The sequence below is a fragment of the Amblyraja radiata genome, chromosome 24 (genome assembly GCF_010909765.2).
Source record: "Amblyraja radiata isolate CabotCenter1 chromosome 24, sAmbRad1.1.pri, whole genome shotgun sequence".
Lineage (NCBI taxonomy): Eukaryota > Metazoa > Chordata > Chondrichthyes > Rajiformes > Rajidae > Amblyraja > Amblyraja radiata.
The window spans coordinates 11,861,120-11,882,819 of record NC_045979.1 but is presented as its reverse complement, the minus strand read 5'-3'; the positions used below and the strand labels follow the sequence as shown (position 1 = coordinate 11,882,819).

General features: G+C 42.6%; 1 protein-coding gene across 11 annotated transcripts in view; it reads right to left on the bottom strand.

Moving 5' to 3' along the window:
• The window catches only part of ppfia4 (PTPRF interacting protein alpha 4), a 551,689-nt gene that overhangs the window by 127,259 nt on the left and 402,730 nt on the right, over window positions 1-21,700 (bottom strand). For all 11 annotated transcript variants that reach the window (XM_033042432.1, XM_033042428.1, XM_033042431.1 and 8 more), the window contains exons 2-3: window positions 11,564-11,665; window positions 1,660-1,824 (exon numbers count right to left, since the gene is read on the bottom strand). In XM_033042432.1, the coding sequence (XP_032898323.1) occupies window positions 1,660-1,824; window positions 11,564-11,665 (267 nt within the window). The remainder of the gene's footprint in view (window positions 1-1,659; window positions 1,825-11,563; window positions 11,666-21,700) is intronic.

Here is a 21,700-nt window from a genome sequence, read left to right as displayed (position 1 = left end):
AACACGCACCATCAGATTCAAGGACAGCTTCTTCCTCCTGTAATCAGACTCCTGAAAGGACCTCTCATATGTTAAGGATGTTTTTCCAATCTTCCAATCTACCTTGTTGCAGCCCCTGCACTTTCTTTTTAACTACATTTTCCCTGTAGCTGTAACACTATATTCTGTACTCTGTTGTACTACCTGATGTACTCATCTATGGTATTTGTCTGCCTAGATAGCACATAAGACAACGTGTTTCACTATATCTCAGTACAAGTGACAACAAAATTAATAATAAACCAACCCAAATAGTTAATTTTGTGATTTGATTATGAATATATTTTGACTTACAAACAAGATTTTGGGAAAATGTTTGCCTTTAGGTTACGCTGAACTCTCCTCACTGCTTTGCACAAATGCAAATTAAAAATCTACCATTTTCAACGTAATTTAAGGGTGAATATTTTAAAATGTGAAAATGATTCCTCATTTCAGAGGGATCTGAACAGATTATATCATTTAAGATATTAGATTACTTTGGATTGACATAAATTTCCAGTAGATTTGTGACATTCTTCACTAGGCTTATTATTGTGATTTAGGGATTCAGCTTTAACAAGAATTAGCCACAGAGCAGTTTGGTTGTAAAACCAGTGTCACAGTTGTCAACCTCAGAGATTCCAATGGGGCCAAAATCTTGTCGATTGTAAGAGGATGAAGTGTTTAAAAAAAAAAATCAGCCAAAGAATTTCAATAATAGTTAACGATACTCCAGCCAAGTTATTTTATTAAGAAACTTTGACAGAATATGATTGTGCTTGCTTAAAATGGAGACAATCTCAGGAACTAGTTATTAAATCCCCTTCAGATTAAACACTCTATTCAACCATTTTAATTAAATACAACAGTTTATTCTCGTTTCTATTTGGAAAAAGTATTTACTGAGCAACAGTATGTCAGAGACAAAATGCATTAACAGTAGATCACGCTTAAATGAACACCGTAGCAAAGAAATAAAAGCATTGCTTGCTGGCATCTGTCAAATACCAAAGAATCAATTTCTCTAACTTCATCATTACAACGGTGCATTCAGAACTGCAAGACATTTTCACAAAAAGTCAAGTGTTTTCATGCAAGCATTTGGACAGATTTACTAAGAACCCAAGTGCATGTGCAACAAATGTCAATAGCTTTAGAAACAAGGAACTGCAGATGCTGATATAGCACAAAAAATCTACGGAATGCTGGAGTAACTCAGCGGGTCAGGCAGCATCCCTGGAGAACATGGATTGGTGATGTCTTCAGACAGAAGAAGGGTCCCGAAAGGAGGATACTGACCCGAAATGTCACCTATCCATGTTATCTGGGGATGCTGCCTGACCCGCCGAGTTACTCCAGCACTTTGTGTATTTTTTCCAATCGCCTTTTTTTGGTTCAAGACCATAGTAAATAGTCAACCGTAATATGAAATGTAGATTCAAGGAACCATCGACCATAGTATTTTGAATACACTTAAATCAAAACACAGTTTCTACATTTAGAGATGTTTTTTAGCACCTCTTATAATGATTTTGAAGAAGTGAAGGCTCATCTGATATTCCTATGTATTACACATTGAGTTCATAGTCATGGGAGATACATTTAAGCTTTGTTCCTGGTCCACCATTAAGTGCTCACCTTTTCATCCAAAGCTTTGTGATGTTCAAATAATGACTTCAATGCCTTCAAAACTTCAACTTCACTGGACACTCCTGATGGAGACTGAGATTGCCGCTTCACCACAGTCATTCGCAGGGACCGCTCATGTCTTGACACAAGACACTCCAAATGTTCAAGTAGCAGCTGTCAAATAATCAGACGTTAATTGGGCTTTTCTTTGATCAATATTTTAAAATCTTGACCAAATGATTCCACACGTATGATCAGTAATTCAACTCTCCCCTGTGTGTTGGACACCCTTGTCAAAAATCCAAGTTGTAATACACTGATTCACGTGAGTGATTATGAATAAGACATCAGAGACAAGTGTTGGTCATCTCCCCATTAAACCCATTCTTACCTGGGAGCAGGTCTCCTGGGTCATACGTCTCCATGTAAACCAGCTTCAAATGAAGCATAACATCTTTGTAAATGGGGTTAGCTCCACGGCAATGGGCCTAGCTTAGTTCGGGCAACTTGGTCGGCACAGACAAGCTGGGCCAAAGTGCCTAATCATCTGGTGTATGATTCAACAATAACTATACATTGCAAACCTCCCCACTGAATTGCTTTGGCATTTTTTATCTGCGAATGTATATCTACAAATAATTAAAAATTAAACACATACTAAAACGCTTAAACATAATTGAATGCCTAGAAATCAATTCACTTAATATTTTTCTTGAATTAAAAGGCTTGTTCTCTCTTAGTGCCATGCCTCTCTATTAAGATCATCTGCTCACTATTTTGTGTGCCAATTGGATCCTGTGGATGAAAAGCAAGTAAATATTGCAGGTAAGTGCAGGTATATCTATGGATGTTTGCAATTTATCTCTGGATTCAAGGAGCCTGATGTTAAGCATGTGGAGGAAAGTTTGCTAAGCTGATTTTCACTGGTTCTCTTTCTACGGATGTTGTTTGATTAGCTGTGTTGTTCCGGCATTTCTGTTATTGTTAAGATTGCTGTCGCGAAATGGCTGGTGATCATTTATGCTGAGGACTGGGACCTACACATCTGCATGGGGGTCCTGAACTTCAGGACACTTGACATAAATATGAACAGTTCCATCTGGATTCATGACAATGAAATGAATCAAAATGTTGGTTTAATAGGTGGATTTTATGGAACCCCTGAAAAGCAAAGGGATAAATAACAGTCCAGACGTGGACTTCCACAGCTACAAGTTTTGCCGCCAGTACGGAGGGATTAACATTGGAGATACAAGGGGCAAAGAGAATGATCAGAGGGAGCAGGGGGCAGTGGTGGGCAGAGAAGTTTTGATAAGGGTAGTGGGGTGGGTGGGGGGGGGGGGGGGGGGGGAATGCTAGGCAGGGAGGGAACATCACAGGGAGGGTGTTAAACAGGAAACGATGAAGCAGTATGAAGGATGAGCAGCAAAGGAGAGCAAGTGCATCGACCAGAGTTCTTATGATGGAAAAGGTACATAAAATAATTAATAATGAGAAGCTGAATGCCTATCAGCTCTCTGGGTGTACTCCGGAGTATACTTTGCCTGCACAGGGAAATAAACAGATTAAACCTCCTCCCTTCATTGTTTTTTACTTTCTTATTTAATCCTGACCAAGGTTTAACTTCTGCCTGAATCCAATTTAATTTACTTAGCATACAATACAATAATATAGCTCCTGATATAATGAGTAGGAGTCTGGTAAACCACGTGCTAAGTCAAATTATTTTCAGAAATCATGTATTCTTTGGAAAACAAGGCTCGAGAAAAGTAAAAGGCTGGGAGTAATATTTGTTTAATGGAATAGCTAAAAAAGAAATGAAATGGAGCTCGCATAAACAATTTGTTAAAGCGCAGAGCGTGAAACGGGCAACATTGAGAATCGGAGTGGATGACTGGTGTCATGTTGCAGTACAGCAATGCCTTAATATGTTGCATCAACAAATAGCAGAATGGAATTTTATTCATGAGACATAGGAGCAAAATTAAGCCATTCAGCACATCGAGTCCACTCCACAATTCAATCATGGCTGATCCATCTTTCCCTCTAAACCTCATTCTCCTGTCTTTACACCCATGAATGTTTCTCCACATACTAGTTGTCACTTTATTTAAATATTTTCACTGAAGTCAGTGAGTAATAATAATAATAATAATAAATTTTATTTAATGGGCGCCTTTCATACATCTCAAGGACACCTTACATAGTAATCGAAATAAAACATATAATCGGAATAAAACAAGTAATTAAAGACATCACAGTGACACAAATTAAAAACAGAATTCAATCCAAAAACAGAAAATCAAAAACACAGTGTGAAAAGAGAGCAGCGGCAGCCAAAGCGCGCCAGCGTCCACTCTCTCTTCACGGCAGCCATCTTGGACACAGACCTACAGGACTACAATTAGACAAAAAAATCATCCCCTCACAGTGGATAGCACTGTGGAGGAAGGCACAATGTCCAGTCCCCACCCCATGTTCACCCCAAAGTCAGGCCTATTGAGGCCACCGCAATTGCCTCTACGGAGGCCCGATGTCCCTGGCCGTTCTCACCGGGTGGTCTTGCCCCGGCGTCGGGAGAGTCCTTTCGGCGGCTGGGCCACTTGGAACGGCCGCTTCCTGGTTGGAGACCGCGGCTGCCGAAGCCGACAAGGCCGCGTCGGTTTGGCGCTCCCAGGCTCCCGATGACAAAGTCGGCGCCCGCTCTCCGCACTGCCGCCTTGCCGCCTCTACGCACGCCGTCTCTCCGCTCCGCAAACCCGCAGCCCGGAGATGTTGCTCTCGGCGGTCCAGCTCGCCAGAGCTCCAGCGCGGCGACCCAGGCAAGGCATCGCCCGCTCCGCTCCACTCCAGCGCTCCAATGCTGTGCCGCCACCCAGGCCGAGGTGCTGGGTGGTTCCCGCCAAGAAACGGCGCTCCAAGCCCGCTGGTAGGCCACGAGGACGGGTCGACGGGCAGCCCGGAAAAAAGGCTGCCACACCGACCAGGTAGGGACCTATAAATAAAGTAACACCTACCCCCCCACATTAAAAGACCATATCCCCTACAAACAAAAAAACAGGACTCACTAAAAACTAAAAAAAAACGAATTTAAGACGGACGGCTGCTAGCTAGCAGCCGTTCACCAAGATGGCTCCTCCTCCTCTGTAGAAGAGGGGAGTGAAGAACAAAGAAGAATAGAAGGGCTCACTCACTGTCAGCCTAAAACATCCAATAGTTGAGTCATAAATAATCAGTTAAGGTATGACAGAAGGCAACAAGCTTTCCCTTTGACTGGGAATTGAAGAAGAGACAGCTGAAGAGGGAAGAAAATTATCTTACATTTTTGAATGGCCAATTATAAGCTTATTTCCCTACGCTCAAAAACAAATGGAACACATATCCTAACCAGAGCTAAAATAGAAACTAGTACTTTTTACAAAGTCAAGGCTCTGTTGAATAATAATGACCTTGAACAAAGAATCAACATAATGAAGGAAGTTGGCTGTTATGTCAGTTCATGAATCATGCAAAGTTTGCATTGATGAATTAATTGTTGGAATATATAATGTTGAAATGGCTGAATTAAAATATAATGGCAACTCAGGAGTAAACTAGATTTTATGTTACAGCATTTGAAATTTTAAAGAGAAGCAAATAAATGTGCTTTTTATGGACTAACACATATTAAACCCAGATGAACATATCTGCTATTCTGCATTCACTGGAGATGATGTATTGAAACAACTGTACACTATAATATTACCCAACCATGTCAATGCATCCATCCCATTAGTTAACAATTAACTGTGGAAACCAGATTTGTTATCCTATCATCATCTGAGTTACCTTAGATGAAGCTGCATTCAACTCAATTTGGGCAGATGACAGAAAGAACAAATTGTCCTTATCATTTTATGGAAGGCGATAACATTTTCAGTTTAGATTTATAGCTGACATTATTTGGCAACATTTTTAAGTGGCAGCTTCAAATAAAAATTGGTTTAAAGCACTAAAAAGGCCACACAAACTAAAAAACAGGAAGAGAGAATTTATCTAAAAACCGCTGTAGCTTCAAAATTAGTGAAAGGTGTGGAACTGTATACCTTCGTCATTAAGCCTTGAAAATGGTTCCAGTCCATCTAATTCCTTTCTTTCGACCTTTTCTCGAGGTGAATTTCTGTTTCATGTTTCTTACTTCCTGACTCACTTATTTGCAATGCTTTCGTTTTTTTGTTTAGTTTAGCGATACGGCGCAGAATCAGGCCCTTCGGCCCACCGAGTCCGCACCGACCAGGATTCCAGCACATTAACACTATCGTACACACACTCAGGACAATTTACACTTATACCAAGCCAATTAACCTACAAACCTGTATGTCTTTGGAGTGTGAGAGGAAACCAAAGACCTCGAAGAAAACCCACGCGGTCACGGGGCGAACGTACAAACTCCGTACAGACAGCACCCGGTCGGGATCGAACCCAAGTCTATGGTGCTACAAGCGCTGTAAGGCAGCAAACTCTACCGCTGCTCCACCGTGCCACCCAAATTAATCATAGGTTCTCATCCAGTTCTGTCCTCAAACCCAAATATTTCTCTCCTTTCTCCCTTATTTCCTTTGATGCCCACTTCAAATTTATCTTGTCCACAAGTCGTATCTCCTTCAACAATACTTCTTTAATAATGCTGGCCACCCAGTTGTCTTCTTGGCTCTGGCTTTAGATGCTGTTGTTAACATTTCGCTCTCCTAAAGGGTGAAGCTCCTCCCCTTCCAATCTGTTATTATTACCCTCTGTACAAAAATTCAACCATTGACCTCGTAAGTTCTTTTGAACCACTGCCATATTACCAACTTCCATTTCTTCTTCTTTCCCATTCCAGCTCCATTATAACCTGTGTCCCACAATAATCTCTGCTTTAACTTAATTCTCCTTTCACTCATATATCATGTCTACTCATGAACCACATCATCTAAAAGCACAGCATCGTCTCCTACGGTATCCAAACGTGGCGCCGACAGACGTGAAGCCGAAGCAAAGAAGTGGAAGTCAAATAACCGAAAGGAAACAAAGCCGAAATGCAAAATAACCGAATGGAATCTAAGCCGAAACGCCAACTAACCGAAAGGGCGGGACGCCTAAAAGCAAACTCACCGATAGGCTGCATCGTCTAAAAGCAAACTCACCGAATGGCCGCTCTGCTGAAACGCCACCTACCCGAAAGGCGGCGTCGCCTACAAGCCAACGGACTAAATGCTGCTCTACAGAAAAGTCAAATAACGGACATGACGATGCTGGGAGAGCAGCTGTGGAGAGGGTCAGCAGTGTGAAGTTCTTGGGACTTCACCTGGCGGATGACCTGACCTCTATGACCAACACCACAGCAGTGATAAAAAAGAGCTCAGCAGCAGCTCCACCATCTCCGGAGTCTAAGGAAAGCAGGTCTCCCTACTGTTCATCTAAGGACCTTCTACAGGGGCACCATCGAGAGTATATTGACCTACGGCATCACTTCCTGGTTTGGGAGCTGCAAGGCTTATGAGCAAAACCAACTCAACAGGATAGTGAACGCCAGCAGGATCATTGGTGCCCCACTCCCTTTCCTGGTGGAGATCTATAAGAAGCGGAGCATCAGCAGAGCCATCTCCATCATCAAGGACCCCTATCATCCATCACACCACATCTTCTCTATTCTGCCATCTGGGAGGAGGTACAGGAGCATCAGCTGCAAAACCAGCAGGATGCTACACAGCTTCTTCCCACAGGCAATAAGACTGGTTAACGGACTGTGTCCCCTCCCTATATATCATACACCAACACATCTAACCTCGCCCATACTTTGACAGCTAGGCACCTGTCAAAGTAAAGCCACTGTTCGGTCTGAATGTATGTTATTATTTCAATTTTTAGGCCTACTTTTAGAAATGGTAATTAAAATGTTTTAAAGCTATATGTATTTATTCTGTTTTTATTAACCGCACTGATGGGAACTGATTGAGAAACAATTTTTTCGTTTCATCTGTGTATGTAAGTAGTTAAAATGACATTAAAGTAAATACTGAATACTGAATACTAACTCAACTTTGGTTGTCTCTTTGGAATGAGTTTGACATTCAACGGTACTTTGGTCCTAAGGTACTTTGTCGTCACATGTACCAAGATACAGTGAAATTCCTTTCACTGTATCTTTCAGTAAACATATTACAATACTTAGGCACAATCGTGGTTAAGTAAAAGTGTATAGGAATAGTAGACCGTGACAGGTTACAAGAGTCGTCTTGTTTTGGCACCAATTTTTAAGATTTTTCCACTCCAGTGTGGGGGCTTCTGAGATGACTGGTGAGGATAATGTGGGAACCACAGATACTTCCACAGTTGGGACAGGAGGAGTGTGATGAAGTGGGTGGGTGACTATTTCCATTGTTTATGCTGAGCTTCAGCATTCTCCTGAAGCACTTGAGGTTCTCAACTTCATCTTTTAGTTTAGTTTGGTTTAGTTTAGAGTGTTAGATTTAGTTTAAAGATACAGCGCGGAAAGAGGCCCTTCGGCCCACCGAGTCCATGCTGACCAGTGATCCCAGTACACTAACATTATCCTACACATTAGGGACAATTTACATCTTTGGAGTGTGAGAGAAAACTGGAGCACCCGGCCTGGGGAAACTCATGTGGTCACCTGGAGAACGTGCAAAGTCCGTACAAAAAGCACCCGTAGTCAGCATCAAACTTGGGTCTCTGACATTGTAAGGCAGCAACTTTAACACTGTGCCACTTTGAATGGTTCTCCTCAACTTCATAGGCCAGGTAGTCCCAAGAGTCAGTGGAGATGTTGTAAATTTTACAAGGAGACTTTGAGCATACTCTTGAATCTTCCCCTCTACCTGCATAGTAATCTCTTTCCGACAGAAATGGTAAAGCAAGTGTTTTAGGTATCTGGTATCAAGCTGGCAAATAACGTAGGCAGCCAAACAGTGATGACAGAGTACTTATGCCATCATGTTGGCCTGGGATAGGACAATCACATCGGTTTGTTCGTGCTTCCAGTGAATTTGGAAGGCTTCACCATTGGTGGTATATCAGTTGTCACCTCAGCCCTTGGTCGCCATCATTGACTTCTAGGTAAGGAACTCTTTGAATTTAAATGTTGTAGTCTGGATGTCTGACTACATCTCATCTCGGTTATTATTCTTTGAGATCTTTGCATCTCTAATTCTGGCATCCTGATCACTTCCAAACCAAGTCTATCATTGACGGCTACGCCTTTAACTTCAAGCCTGTAAGATAAGACCTACCCTCCCTAAGCCTCTAGGCCTCTCTTTTGCACATTAAGATACCAATTTTCCATCACATGCCTGAAAATCTCCTTGTGGCCTGATGTCAAGTAGACAATACATTTTGGAATGTATTGTTATATTCAAGCATTCAATAAGTGCTCCAAGCTGTTGTTTGTGTTTTTCTGCACCCTCGCTACACTTGCCTCCCGTCAGCAGTGAGCCCTCCTGAGCCCTGACAAAGAATTAGTCTTACCCTGTGATAAATTATTGAGGGAGTGGCAACTTCCAAAAGAAAAGTTAAGCTGAAGCTGACGAGTGCATGTAAAAAAACAAATAGCGTTATTTTTAAAAGGCGGGGATTTTTACCTGGTGGCCTGGATGAAGCTTAGCACAAGTGGTAAAATACATTCGGTCATTACTTCAATGCCATTTCTGGGATCTTGCTGTGCAAAATTTTCCATCTAATTACAACAGTTTAAACTATTTCTTTGAATGTAAACTATTTTAAGTGCTCCAATGATATAAATGTTCTCATGAAAATCTTTCATTTATTTCTATAAAATTGATTTTTTTTTTGCATTCAACTGGCCTCTCATTTTCAATTAAAGCATTTGTAGATAATTCCATCCATCAACCTCTTATGATTGATGAGGCATTCCCTGCCCGTCTCTGTCTGCTGTCTGTATTCTTCCAGCCCACACAGAGCTTTGGGTAGCTTTCATGTTCAGTGCCTTAGGGACAGCCCCTGCAGTGAAACCGGCAGTTGTTTTTAATTGATTCTTTGACCAGCTGCTGCTTTTGTTTAATATTTTTAAGGATTTAAAGCAAGTTATCTTGTTTTCTGGAAGTGAGCAGACCCGATTCTCTTCTTCATTTCAAGATAGAGAGAAGGAGAAACTAATGGGAGGAGGTGCCATCAACTGCGAACAGAACCAATATCGTGTTTTACAAAATCACAATAAGGAATATAATTGCATTTGGAACACCCAAATTTAATAAATGGGGGAACATTATGGAGAATAAAATATACTGGAAGGTGGTATAAAATAAGGATTTATATCACATTTCAATGGGCTTTCATTGACATAATTAAGCTAACATAATTCATATCCTAGAACATTTCAATTGTGTGTTCAGCTGCTGGACTGGATAAACTTTAACCAGGCTAAAGGGTAAGAAGACACAAAATGCTGGAGTGACTCAGGGGGTCAGACAGCATCTCTGGAGAAAATCGACAGGTGATGTTTTGGGTTGAGACCCTTCTTCAGGTAAAGAAAGGTGGAGCCCACAATGGTCCATGGGTGGGGGGGGGGGGGGGGCGGAGAGAGATGGAATGCAAGGGTTACTTAAAATTAGAGCATTCAATGTTCATATTTGTTGTAAGCTGTCCAAGCAAAATATGAGGTGCTGTTCCTCCAATTTGTATGTGGTCTCACTCTGACAATGGAGGAGGCCCAGGACAGAAAGGTCAGTATGGGAATGGGAAGGGGAGTTACAATGTTTGGCAACCAGGAGCTCGCGTAGGCCAAGGCAGACTGAGCCTGGTGTTCAGCGAAATGATCGCTCAGTCTGCTCATCGATATATAGGAGTCCACACTGGGAACCTTGCCGAGAAGTAGCACCTTTCTGATCTTCATTGTCATCACTGGGGCTGCATTGCATAAGGAATAGTTTCATTTTGAGCAATCATGCTCAGCCTATTCAAGCAAAGTTGCTGAAGAACTGGCCTTGTTAGATTGCTCCGTTTTAGGTGCCTGAGCCAAATTAACAGCAGCTAAGATGCATAATCACTACATTTTAACCGAGAGATCAGGAGAGAAATTTACTACCCATGGTGAACAGTATGGAATGGTGAGATTTGCAGATTAATTTGCTCTGAGGAATTTGAGCACAGGTTTGGGAATTATCAAGGACTGGGAAAGGAGTTCAAATGTCTATTTTCAAGAATTAACTTAAGCTATCTGGAGGTTATAATGTTGAGTGAAGATTATGTGAAGATTGACTAGGGTTTTCCTCACACACAGAGTGAGAGTTGGAGAAGCTGACAGCGATTATTATTGTTTGTTTTGTGTGTGTACGTGCATGTGTGTTATAATTAAAAGTCTCGTCTTGACCACTTCCTGTCTGCGCTGTATATTGATTTTAGAAAAATCGCTACCATATATTGCTATGTTTTTTGGCCATCTTACTCACAGCCGTCCACTTAGTGGACAAGTCGCGCTGATTGCATAATTTCTGGTAAGTGCAGAGGTCTTGCTCATTGCGGAAGTGCCGCTGACTGCGGAAGCCCCACAGTGGAGACCCAGGATCTATCCCGACTATCGGTGCTGTGTGTATAGAGTTTGCACGTTCTCCCCTGACCGCATGGGTTTTCTCTGGGATCTTCAATTTCCTCCCACACTCCAAAGACATAGAGGTTTGTAGGTTAATTGGCTTGGTAGAAGTGTAAAATTGTCACCAGTGTGTGTAGGATAGTGTTAATGTGCGGGGTTCGCTGGTCAGTGCGGTCTCGGTGGGCCGAAGGGCCTGTTTCTGAGCTGTATCTCTAAACTAAACTAAAGAATTTCAATGTATCAAGATAATATCATTGAATTGAATGATTGAACATTGCAACCATTATTCTTTCTGTTGATCCTGTAAAACGGGATTGGTGTACTCACTCTGGTGTTGTTCCTTTCTGCTTTCAGCTCAGAGATCTCTTCCTCTTTCTCCAAAAGTTGTTCCCTGCAGGCGTTCAGTTCTTTTGTTAGTGCAGCAAACTCCTGAAACACAAATAAAAGACAGGCACTTAGTCTGGTAGAAGTTCTGCAGGTGAAGTGTTGTATTCAGTAATGCAGGAATGATTGGTAAAGTTTGTAAATTGTTCCTAGTGTGTAGGATAGTGCTAGTGTACGGGGACCGCTGGTGGACTCGGTGGGTTGAAGGGCCTGTTTCCGCGCTGTATCTCTAAAACTAAATGCAAAAAATGATTTTTTTTTCATTGTTCATAGAATATTTACTATCAAACCAGTTATCCAATATAGCTGAACACTTTAGCTCTGAAGAACTTAGTTGAGCTTTTCCATGACTTTAAATGTTTTAAATGGATTAAATGAAAGTGAAGCAGGAAGTGTTAATGCAAATAAATGTTAAACATTGTCAAAAAATAAATGCATTGCCCCGAATAAAATACTTTGCTATTATAATGCAATACATACAACAGCATTTCGGCAATCTTCTATGGATCCAAATATGCCAAGGCCAATAAGAAACATGTCTGTGATATGCCAAAGGGATCAGCAGCACTATTTTCCGAGCAATACTGATTATCCCAAAAGTGGTGCATTTGCTGCCATTCGGAACTAAATGACTCGAACAATACAGGTTCTGGAATGCAAAGAACAGTCTTAACAATGGTCTCCAAGAGCCATTATTTTCTTTCTTTAAACATTGCAGAATCCGGAGAACACAATGAGAAATCCTAGGTCAGCTCCACATTCAACAGTTCCAGCTACGTGTTCGGAAGTGACAATGTTTCACCAAACTATCCCAGTCGCCTTGGTTTTAGTTGAAGACTGGGCTGAAGGATCTACTTCAGAGAGCCACAGTGTGATGAATGTTGAAATCTCCATTCATATGTTCTGGTGCACAGCTAGCAAAGGAATTTCACACAGAGGTCTGTCCAAAGAATCAGTGGGATTTAGTCACCCAACACAAAACGATCACTGAACTTTAATTCAAAACCAACTTAGTCATGCAAAACACTTGACTGCATGGCCTTTTATGGAACATACGCAATAGGAATATTGGAATAAAAACCAGATGAAGAGAAAATAGCTTGGAAATGATATCAGCAAACAATATAAAGGATTTGGTTTTAATCTGATCGTAACTGACAGGCTGTGAAATTAAATGTAATGTATCTAGTTTGTATCCTAGCATGAGAAAAGTATGAAAAAGAAAGGAATCTGCCTTCTCTTGTGCTGCATATTATGTTTGATTGTAGGGTTGGTTAAATGAAGTTTAAAATATATTAATTTGATCCTGTAGCAGAAGGACTGTAGATCACCTCATCTAATAATCTTGGCAAACTCTACCTGGCCCGTTATACTGTTATATAATTGGAAATGCAAATCATTTCTCTGTAATAAGTATATCGTTTCTACGATAATGTTTTTGGGGGAATTGTTTAGTACTGTTTTGTGTTGTGGAAAATATTTTCTCTTCATCTGGTTTTTATTCCAATATTCCTATTGCGTATGTGAATTCACCTTGAGCAAAATACAGTACCTTAAAGTGTGATTTGGATTGACAATTTGATAAATTCACTTGTCCTGCAAGATAATGTAGCATTTCACTTCGCCGCTGCCAGTAAAATGAGTATTTATGTTACCATTGGCTGATTATTTTCAGATTTGTAAAAGGTTCTAAATACCAATATCTACCAGTCCAAAAATAATCAAACCCATGGTTGTTGGTCACTAGACTGCAGATAGGCGCAAAATGCTGGAGTAACTCAGCGGGACAGGCAGCATCTCTGGAGAGAAGGGATGGGTGACGTTTCGGTTCGAGACCCTTCTTCAAACACTCTGAAGAAGGGGCTGAAGAAGGGTCTCGACCGGAAACGTTGCCCATTCCTTCTCTCCAGAGTTGCTGCCTGTCCCGCTGAGTTACTCCAGCTTTTTGTGTTTATCTTCGGTGTGAACCAGCATCTGCAGTTCCTTCCCACACACTCCTGGTCACTAGACTGTGATTGATCTGGCCATCTGAGTAACATGGCTGAACAGACACTTCCCAAATGATTCAGACACCTGGTAACGTAACACTTGTAATGGCCCAGTAAAATTATTGCCACTTTTTTGGGATACAAGGTTCATTAAAGAAAGAATGGAAATTAAGGCAGCATGAAGAATACCAAGTACAAATTTCAAATCATAGCCATACTGCATCAAATAACCTGCTCCAATATTAATATATTAAACTACTCCCACTCGCAGTTATAATTATGATTAATTAAGCATGTTGTTCTACAGAAAACAATAAGATAGAAGACTCCTCCTCAGCAACAGCAAGATTTGCCAAGAGACGTGACATTAATTCTTCACGCAATCATCTTTTTACCTTAGTCTGCCTTGTTAAAGCATCTGATTATTAATGAGACACGGTTACTTGGATGTTGACGCTCTACTGGTGCGCTGCTAAAATTTCCATTTATTTTCTTTAAGAACAAGTCGCTGGCCAATTCATTGAATCTAATTCAGTCCTATAAACATTCAAACTCAACCCATGTACTACATAGCAAACATTATGAGATACTAAAGTTTTACAAATGTAAGAATTAATTTTATTTTCACCTGTATTTAAGTGTATGCTTGATTTTCCCACTTTTTCACTGTCTGCTCATGGAAACATGCCCAGAACATAGAACAGTACCAGCACAGGAAAAATACCTGTGGTTCACAATGTCTGTGCCAAACACAATACCAATTTAGTTTCATTTAGATAGACACAAAGCACTAGAGTATCTCAGCAGGTTCGGCAGCATCTCTGAAAAATAAGAAATGGTGATGTTTCATGTCGGAGTCCTTTTTCAGACCGAAAGTGGAGGGGAAGGGCGGAAAGAGGGAATACAGGAGTTACTTGAAATTAGGGAAATCAATGTTCATACATTGGGTTGTGAACGGCCCAAGTGAAATATGAGGTGCTGTTCCTCCAATTTATGACATTGGAGGAGGTCAGGCCAGAAAGGTCAGTTAGGGAATGGGAGGGGGAGTTAAAATGTTTGGCAACTGGGAGATGGCGTTGGCCAAGGCAGACTGAGCGTAAATGTTCAGCAAATCAACCGCCTGTCTGCGTTGGTCTCATCGATATATAGGAGTCCACATCAATAACAACGGATACTGTAGATGAGAAGAGGCTATCCAGTCAGCGAAAAGACTATATATGATTCTAATCAAGCCATCCACAATGTACGGATACAGGAAAAAGGGTATAACGTTTAGTACAAGATTAAGTCCAGTAAAATCTGATTAAAGATAGTTTGAACGTGTTCAATGAGGTAGATGGGTTTGGACTGCTCTCTAGTTGAGAGAGTACAGTTCAGTCTCAATATCTGCCTGCATGTAACCTGTGTCTCTCAATTCCCTGCCTGTTCTTGCGTCTGTTTAAATGCATCTTAAACATCGCTAGGGTATCTGCTTCCACCACTTCCCCAAGCAGCAACTTCCAGACACCTACCATTCATCATTGTATGCAGATGCTGAGAAGTGTGTTCAGCTCTGTCTGAACAACTTCTAATCTTGAGTGTGGGCTCGATAAGAAGAAGATTCCAACAGACCTATAGTTTGCTGAATCCTTTGAAAATCTTTCTTACTATGCACAACTCTGTGTGTTTTTTAATGCCATCTTCAAACTTAATAATCAATCCACCGACATTTTCATCCAAATCATATATCACAAACCACAGAGGTCCCAACACTGAAGATAGACACAAAAAGCTGGATTAACTCTGGAAAGAAGGAATGGGTGATGTTTTGGGTGAAGATCCTTCAGACTGAGGTCTCGGGTCGAGACCCTTCTTCGGCGCCGAAACGTCACCAATTCCTTCTTTCCAGAGATGCTGCCTGTCCCGCTGAGTTACTCCAGCTTTTTGTGTCTACCTTTGGTATAAACCAGCATCTGCAGTTCCTTCTTACACGTCCCAACACTGATCCTTGCAGAACACCACTGGTCACAGACCTCCAGTCAGAATAACACCCCTTCACCACTACCTTGGTCTTCGATGGCCAAGCCAATTTTGACTCCAATCTATCAAGTCTCCCTGGACCCCATCTGCCATAATCCACTGGCAGACCATACACAAGGGACCTTGTCAAAGGTTTTACTAACATCCATGAATACAACATCCAATGCCCTACTCCCATCTATATCTGCTCCTCAAAAAAGTCTTGTCTGAAAGACATGATCAGCCCGACACAAAGTCATGCTGATTTACTCTGATTAGTCCATGCAAATCAATATTTTTAGTTGTAGAATATTTTAGCCTGGCTATAGGAACGGTTCAAAATATTTCATTGGAGATCGGAATTTCAATCCAGACACATTATAGTTTAAAATCTCGAGTTTACCTCCTGCAACAATGCTTGATGAGGCAGAATAGTGAACGTAACGACAACAGCAGTTCATCTTGATTTCAAGAAAATAATTTATTGGCTTCTAGAAATTAACGCACAGATACATCTTGTAACCACTAATATTAAAAGGGCAGATTTGCCTCATCAGTCGATATAAGTTCAATTTTAATATGTACAAGAGGCATGCAAACAGAATGATCAAATATTGAAACACCTAAACTGGAAACACCACAAATGACTTTTAACATAGAAACATAGAAAATAGATGCAGGAGCAGGCCATTCGGTCCTATGAGACAGCACCGCCATTCAATGTAACTTTCAACACATCTTCACCCTGGTACACACCTGCACTTCGTAAACTGAAACAGACTGGTCGCCAACTCGAACGACTTACAAAGAAATCATCTCTCACAGTCCACCTTGAAGCTTACAAACTCCACCTCACTGACTACAAAGATGCTCTCATTGCTGCAAAATCTGCCTACCTCTCCTCCATATTCACCGATCCCTGCCTAAACCACAGAACCCTCTTCTCCACAGTGGGCAACCTCCTCAAGCCTCGAGCCAACACTCTCCCTACCTCTACTCCGGATCTCTGCAACTCATTCCTCCATCTATCAATCTTTATCCCCTGTACCCGACTCCCCAGCATCTACTCCACCACCTACCAAGGCCCCTCTTTTCAACATCTCCACTGACCTCCTTACCCCTCCTCCACACTGCTTCCTCTCCCAGTTTGACCTGGTCACCCCTATTGAAATCTCCAAACTCATCAGCTCTTCCAAACCCACTACCTGCTCCCTCGACCCTCTCCCCACTCCCCTGTTGAAGTCCTGCCTCCCCGTTCTCTGCCCCTACCTCACTAATCTCTTCAACTACTCATTGTCCCAAGGAATTGTCCCCTCCACTTTCAAAACTGCTGCCGTTACACCAATCTTAAAGAAACCTGGTCTTGATCCCTCCTCTCTCATTAACTACCGCCCAATCTCAAACCTCCCCTTTCTTTCAAAAACCCTGGAGCGTATTGTTGCGTCGCAACTTCATTCCCACCTCCTTGCGTATAACCTACTTGAACCCCTCCAATCTGGCTTTCGCCCCCTCCATAGCACAGAAACTGCTCTCCTCAAAGTCCTCAACGACCTCCTCACCTCTGCTGACACTGGTTCCCTCAACATCCTCATCCTCCTCGACCTGAGCGCAGCCTTCGATACAGTGAACCATAACATCCTGCTCACCAGACTCAAAGACCTCGGCATTGAAGGCTCTGCACTCAGCTGGCTCCGTTCCTACCTTTCCAACAGATCCCACTTCATCTCTCTCCACAACCACACCTCTGCTACAGCCGCAGTCACTCAAGGCGTTCCCCAAGGCTCCGTACTCGGCCCCCTCCTCTTCATCATCTACATCCTCCCCCTTGGTCAGATACTCCGCCACTTCAATCTGGACTTCCACTGTTACGCTGATGACACCCAGATTTACCTTGGCACCAAATCCCCCCACAACCCCCCCCCTCTCCCATATCAACTCCTGTTTGTCAGCTATAAAAACCTGGATGAAACATAATTTCCTCAAACTCAACAGCGATAAGACAGAATTCCTCCTCATAGGCTCCAAAGCCACACTCAGCAAAATCAATAACCCCACTCTCACCATCGACGGCACCACTGTCTCCCCATCTCCCCAGGCCCGCAACCTTGGCGTGATCTTTGATTCCACCCTCTCCCTTGAGCCTCACATCCACCATGTCATTAAAACCTCCTTCTTTCATCTCCGCAACATCGCCAAACTCAGACCCTCTCTCACACCGCCCGCTGCTGAAAGACTCATCCATGCCTTCATCTCCTCCCGACTGGACTATTGCAACTCACTTCTCCTTGGCATCAGCTCCACCTACATCAACCGACTCCAACTGGACCAGAACGCAGCCACCCGACTCATCACCCATACCAAATCCTGGCATCACATCACTCCAGTCCTCAAACAACTTCACTGGCTTCCCATCTCCCACCGGATCACCTACAAAATCCTGATCCTCACCTACAAAGCCCTCCACCATCTAGCCCCCCCATATCTCATTTACCTCCTCTCCCCCTACCAACCCTCACGGTCCCTCAGATCCACATCAGCCGGTCTCCTCTCCATCCACAAGTCCAACCTCCGCAGTTTTGGGGACAGAGCCTTCTCCAGGGCAGCTCCCAGGCTCTGGAACTCCCTCCCCCAACTGATCCGCAATTCCGTGTCCCTCACCATCTTCCAGTCCCGCCTCAAGACCCATCTCTTCACCTCTGCCTATCCTTAGCCCCACGTCCCCGTCCCTTTTCATCTGTGCATTAATTGCCTCATACTGTGTTTTGTATTGAATTCTGTCTTTACTTTGTGTACTAGTCATGTCTCTACTATTTATTTCATTCCCCTTACATGTTTTTCCTCTACATGCTCAATTTTTGTAAGGTGTCCTTGAGACTCTTGAAAGGCGCCCATAAATAAAATGTATTATTTATTATTATTATTAATGTGGCTGATCATCCAAAACCAGTACCCCGTTCCGGCTTTATCCCCATATCCCTTGATTCTCTTAGCCCTAAGAGCTCTATCTAACTCTCTCCTGAACATGTCCAGTGAATTGGCCCCCACTGCATTCTGTGGCAGAGAATTCCACAGATTCACAACTCTCTGGGTGAAAAAGTTTTTCCTCATCTCAGTCTTAAATGGCCAACCTCTTATTCTTAAACTGTGACCCCTGGTTCTGGACTCACCCAACATCGGGAACATTTTTCCTGCATCTACCCTGTCCAATCCTCTAAAAATGTTATATGTTTCTGTAAGATTCATCTCATCCTTCTAAATTCCAGTGACTACAAGCCCAGTCGACCCATTCATTTCATCATATGTTAGTCCCACCATGTCGGGAATTAAACTGATGAACCTGCGCTGCACTCCCTCAATAGCAATAATGTCCTTCCTCAAATTAGGAGACCAAAATTGCACACAATACTCCAGGAGCAGTCTCACCAGGGCCCTGTACAACTGCAGTAGGACCTCCTTGCTTCTAAACTCAAATCTTCTCGCAAGAAGGCCAACATGCCATTGGCTTTCTTCACTGCCTGCTGTACCTGCATGCTTACCTTCGGTGACTGATGTACAAGCATACCCAGGTCTCGCTGCATCTCCCCTTCTCCTAATCTGACCATTCAGATAATAATCTGCCTTCCTGTTCTTGCCACCAAAGTGGATAACCTCACATTTATCCACATTATACTGCATCTGCCATGCTTCTGCCCACTCGCCGAACCTATTCAATTCACCCTGCAGCCGTATAGCATCCTGCTCACAGCTCACACTGCCACCCAACTTTGTGACATCTTCAAACTTAGAGGTGTTACATTTAATTCCCTTGTCTAAATCATTAACATATATTGTAAACAACTGGGGTCCCAGCACAGAGGCTTGTGGCACCCCACTAGTCACTGCCTGCCACTCTGAAAAGGACCCGTTAATTCCTACTCTTTGCTTCCTGTCTGCCAACCAGTTCTCTATCCTTGTCAATACCCTACCTCCAATACCATGTGCTATAATTTTGTACACTCATCTCTTGTTTGGGACCTTGTCAAAGGCTCTTCGAAAGTCCAGATGCACCATATGCACTGGCTCTCCCTTATCCACCCTCAAAAAATTCCAAAAGATTAGTCAAGCATGATATCCCATTCATATATCCATGCTGACTTTGACCGATCCTGTCACTGCTTTTCAAATGTGCACTATAACATCTTTAATAATTGACTACAGCATCTTCCCCACTACCAATGTGAGGCTATAATTCCCCATTTTCTCTCTCCCTCCTTTCAAGTCCAGTCCACAGGAACTGATCCAGAGTCGAGAGAACATTGCGAAATGATCACCAATGCATCCACAATTTCTAGCTCCTTGAGTACTCTAGGATGCAGACTATCAGGACCTTGTAGCGGCCTGGACGAGGTCAGGAAAAGACCAGACGCCAAGCAGGTTCAAACAGTAGTCTTTAATCCACACAGCGAGAGCACACCACACACACTGAGACCACACACCCAGGGTGGTCTGGAAACCCCGTGGCAGACCAACGCCCCTGTCCCTCAATCGGTGAGGGGGATGATCCAAGGAATGGCCTAGCCCCCAGGGACCGCCACAACCTGGGGATTTATCTGCCTTCAGTCCCAACAGTTTACCAAACACCATTTTCTGACTAATGTGGATTCCCTTCAGTTCCTCCCCCCCACTAGATCCTCCGGGAGATTGTTTGTGTCTTCATTTGTGAAGACAGAACCAAAGTACTTGTTTAATTCTTCTGCTATTGGCTTGTTTCCCAATATAAATTCACCTGTCTCTGATAGTAAGGCACCTACATTCATCTTCATTAATCTTTTCCTTTTTACATACCTAAAGAAACTTTTACAGTCAGTTTATATATTCCCTGCAAGCTTTCTTTCATGCCCTTTTTTCCTCCTCTTAATTAACCCCTTTGTCCTCCTCTGTTGAGTTCTAAATTTCTCCCAGTCCTCTGGTTTGCCACTTCTTCTGGCCAAATTATATGCCTCTTCCTTGGCTTTAACACTATCCTTGACCTCCCTCGTCAGCCACGATTGAGCCGCCTTCCCAGTCTTATTTTTTTCGCCAGACAGAGATGAACAAATTCTGGAGTTCATCCATGAGGTCTTTAAATCTTCGCCATTGCGTCTCCACTGTTAAACCTTTAAGTATAATCTGCCAGTCTATCCTAGCCAATTCTTGTCTCATACCTTCAAAGTCTCCTTTATTCAAGTTCTGGGCCCTAGTCTCTGAATTAACCGTGTCACTCTCCATCCTAATGCAGAATTCCACCATATTATGGTCACTGTTGCCCAAGGGGCTTGGCACAACAAGATCGCTAACTAATCCATCTTCATTACACAATACCCAGTCTAGCATGGCCTGCCCTCTAGTCGCTTCTCTACATATTGGTTTAAAAACCCATCCCGTATACATTCTCGGAAATCCTCCTCCTCAGCACTGTTACCGATTTGTTTGGTCCAATCTACAGTATTTGTAGATTAAAGTCACCCATGATAACTGCGTACCTTTGCTACACGTATCCCTAATTTCCTGCTTGATGCTATCCCCAACCTCCATACTGCTGTTTGGTGACCTGTATACCACTCCAACAAGCATTTTCTGCCCTTGGCTATTTCACAGTTCCACTCATACCGAGTCTACAGCATCCAAGTTAATGTCTCAAAAGGTTTCATGAATAATAAATTAAAACTGAGTAGTTGTTCTCCAATGTAGGTTTTGTTTCTAATCACGTAAAAATCATTTAAGTAATAGCTCATTGCATTTTCATTTCATTTCCATTGTCATTGCAGTTCAAGCAAAGGGCAGGCCAAGCCAAACAGCCCACTGCATTTTCATTTCATTTCCATTACCATTGCAGTTTCAAGCACAGGGCAGGCCAAGCCAAACAACTCATTGCATTTTCAATTAATTTCCATTGCCATTGCAGTTTCAAGCACAGGGCAGGCCAAACAGCTCATTGCATTTCCATTTAATTTCCATTGCCTTTGCAGTTTCAAGCACAGGGCAGGCCAAACAGCTCATTGCATTTTTCATTTCATTTCCATTGCAGTTTCAAGCACAGGGCAGGCCAAACAACTTATTTCATTTTCTTTAAGGG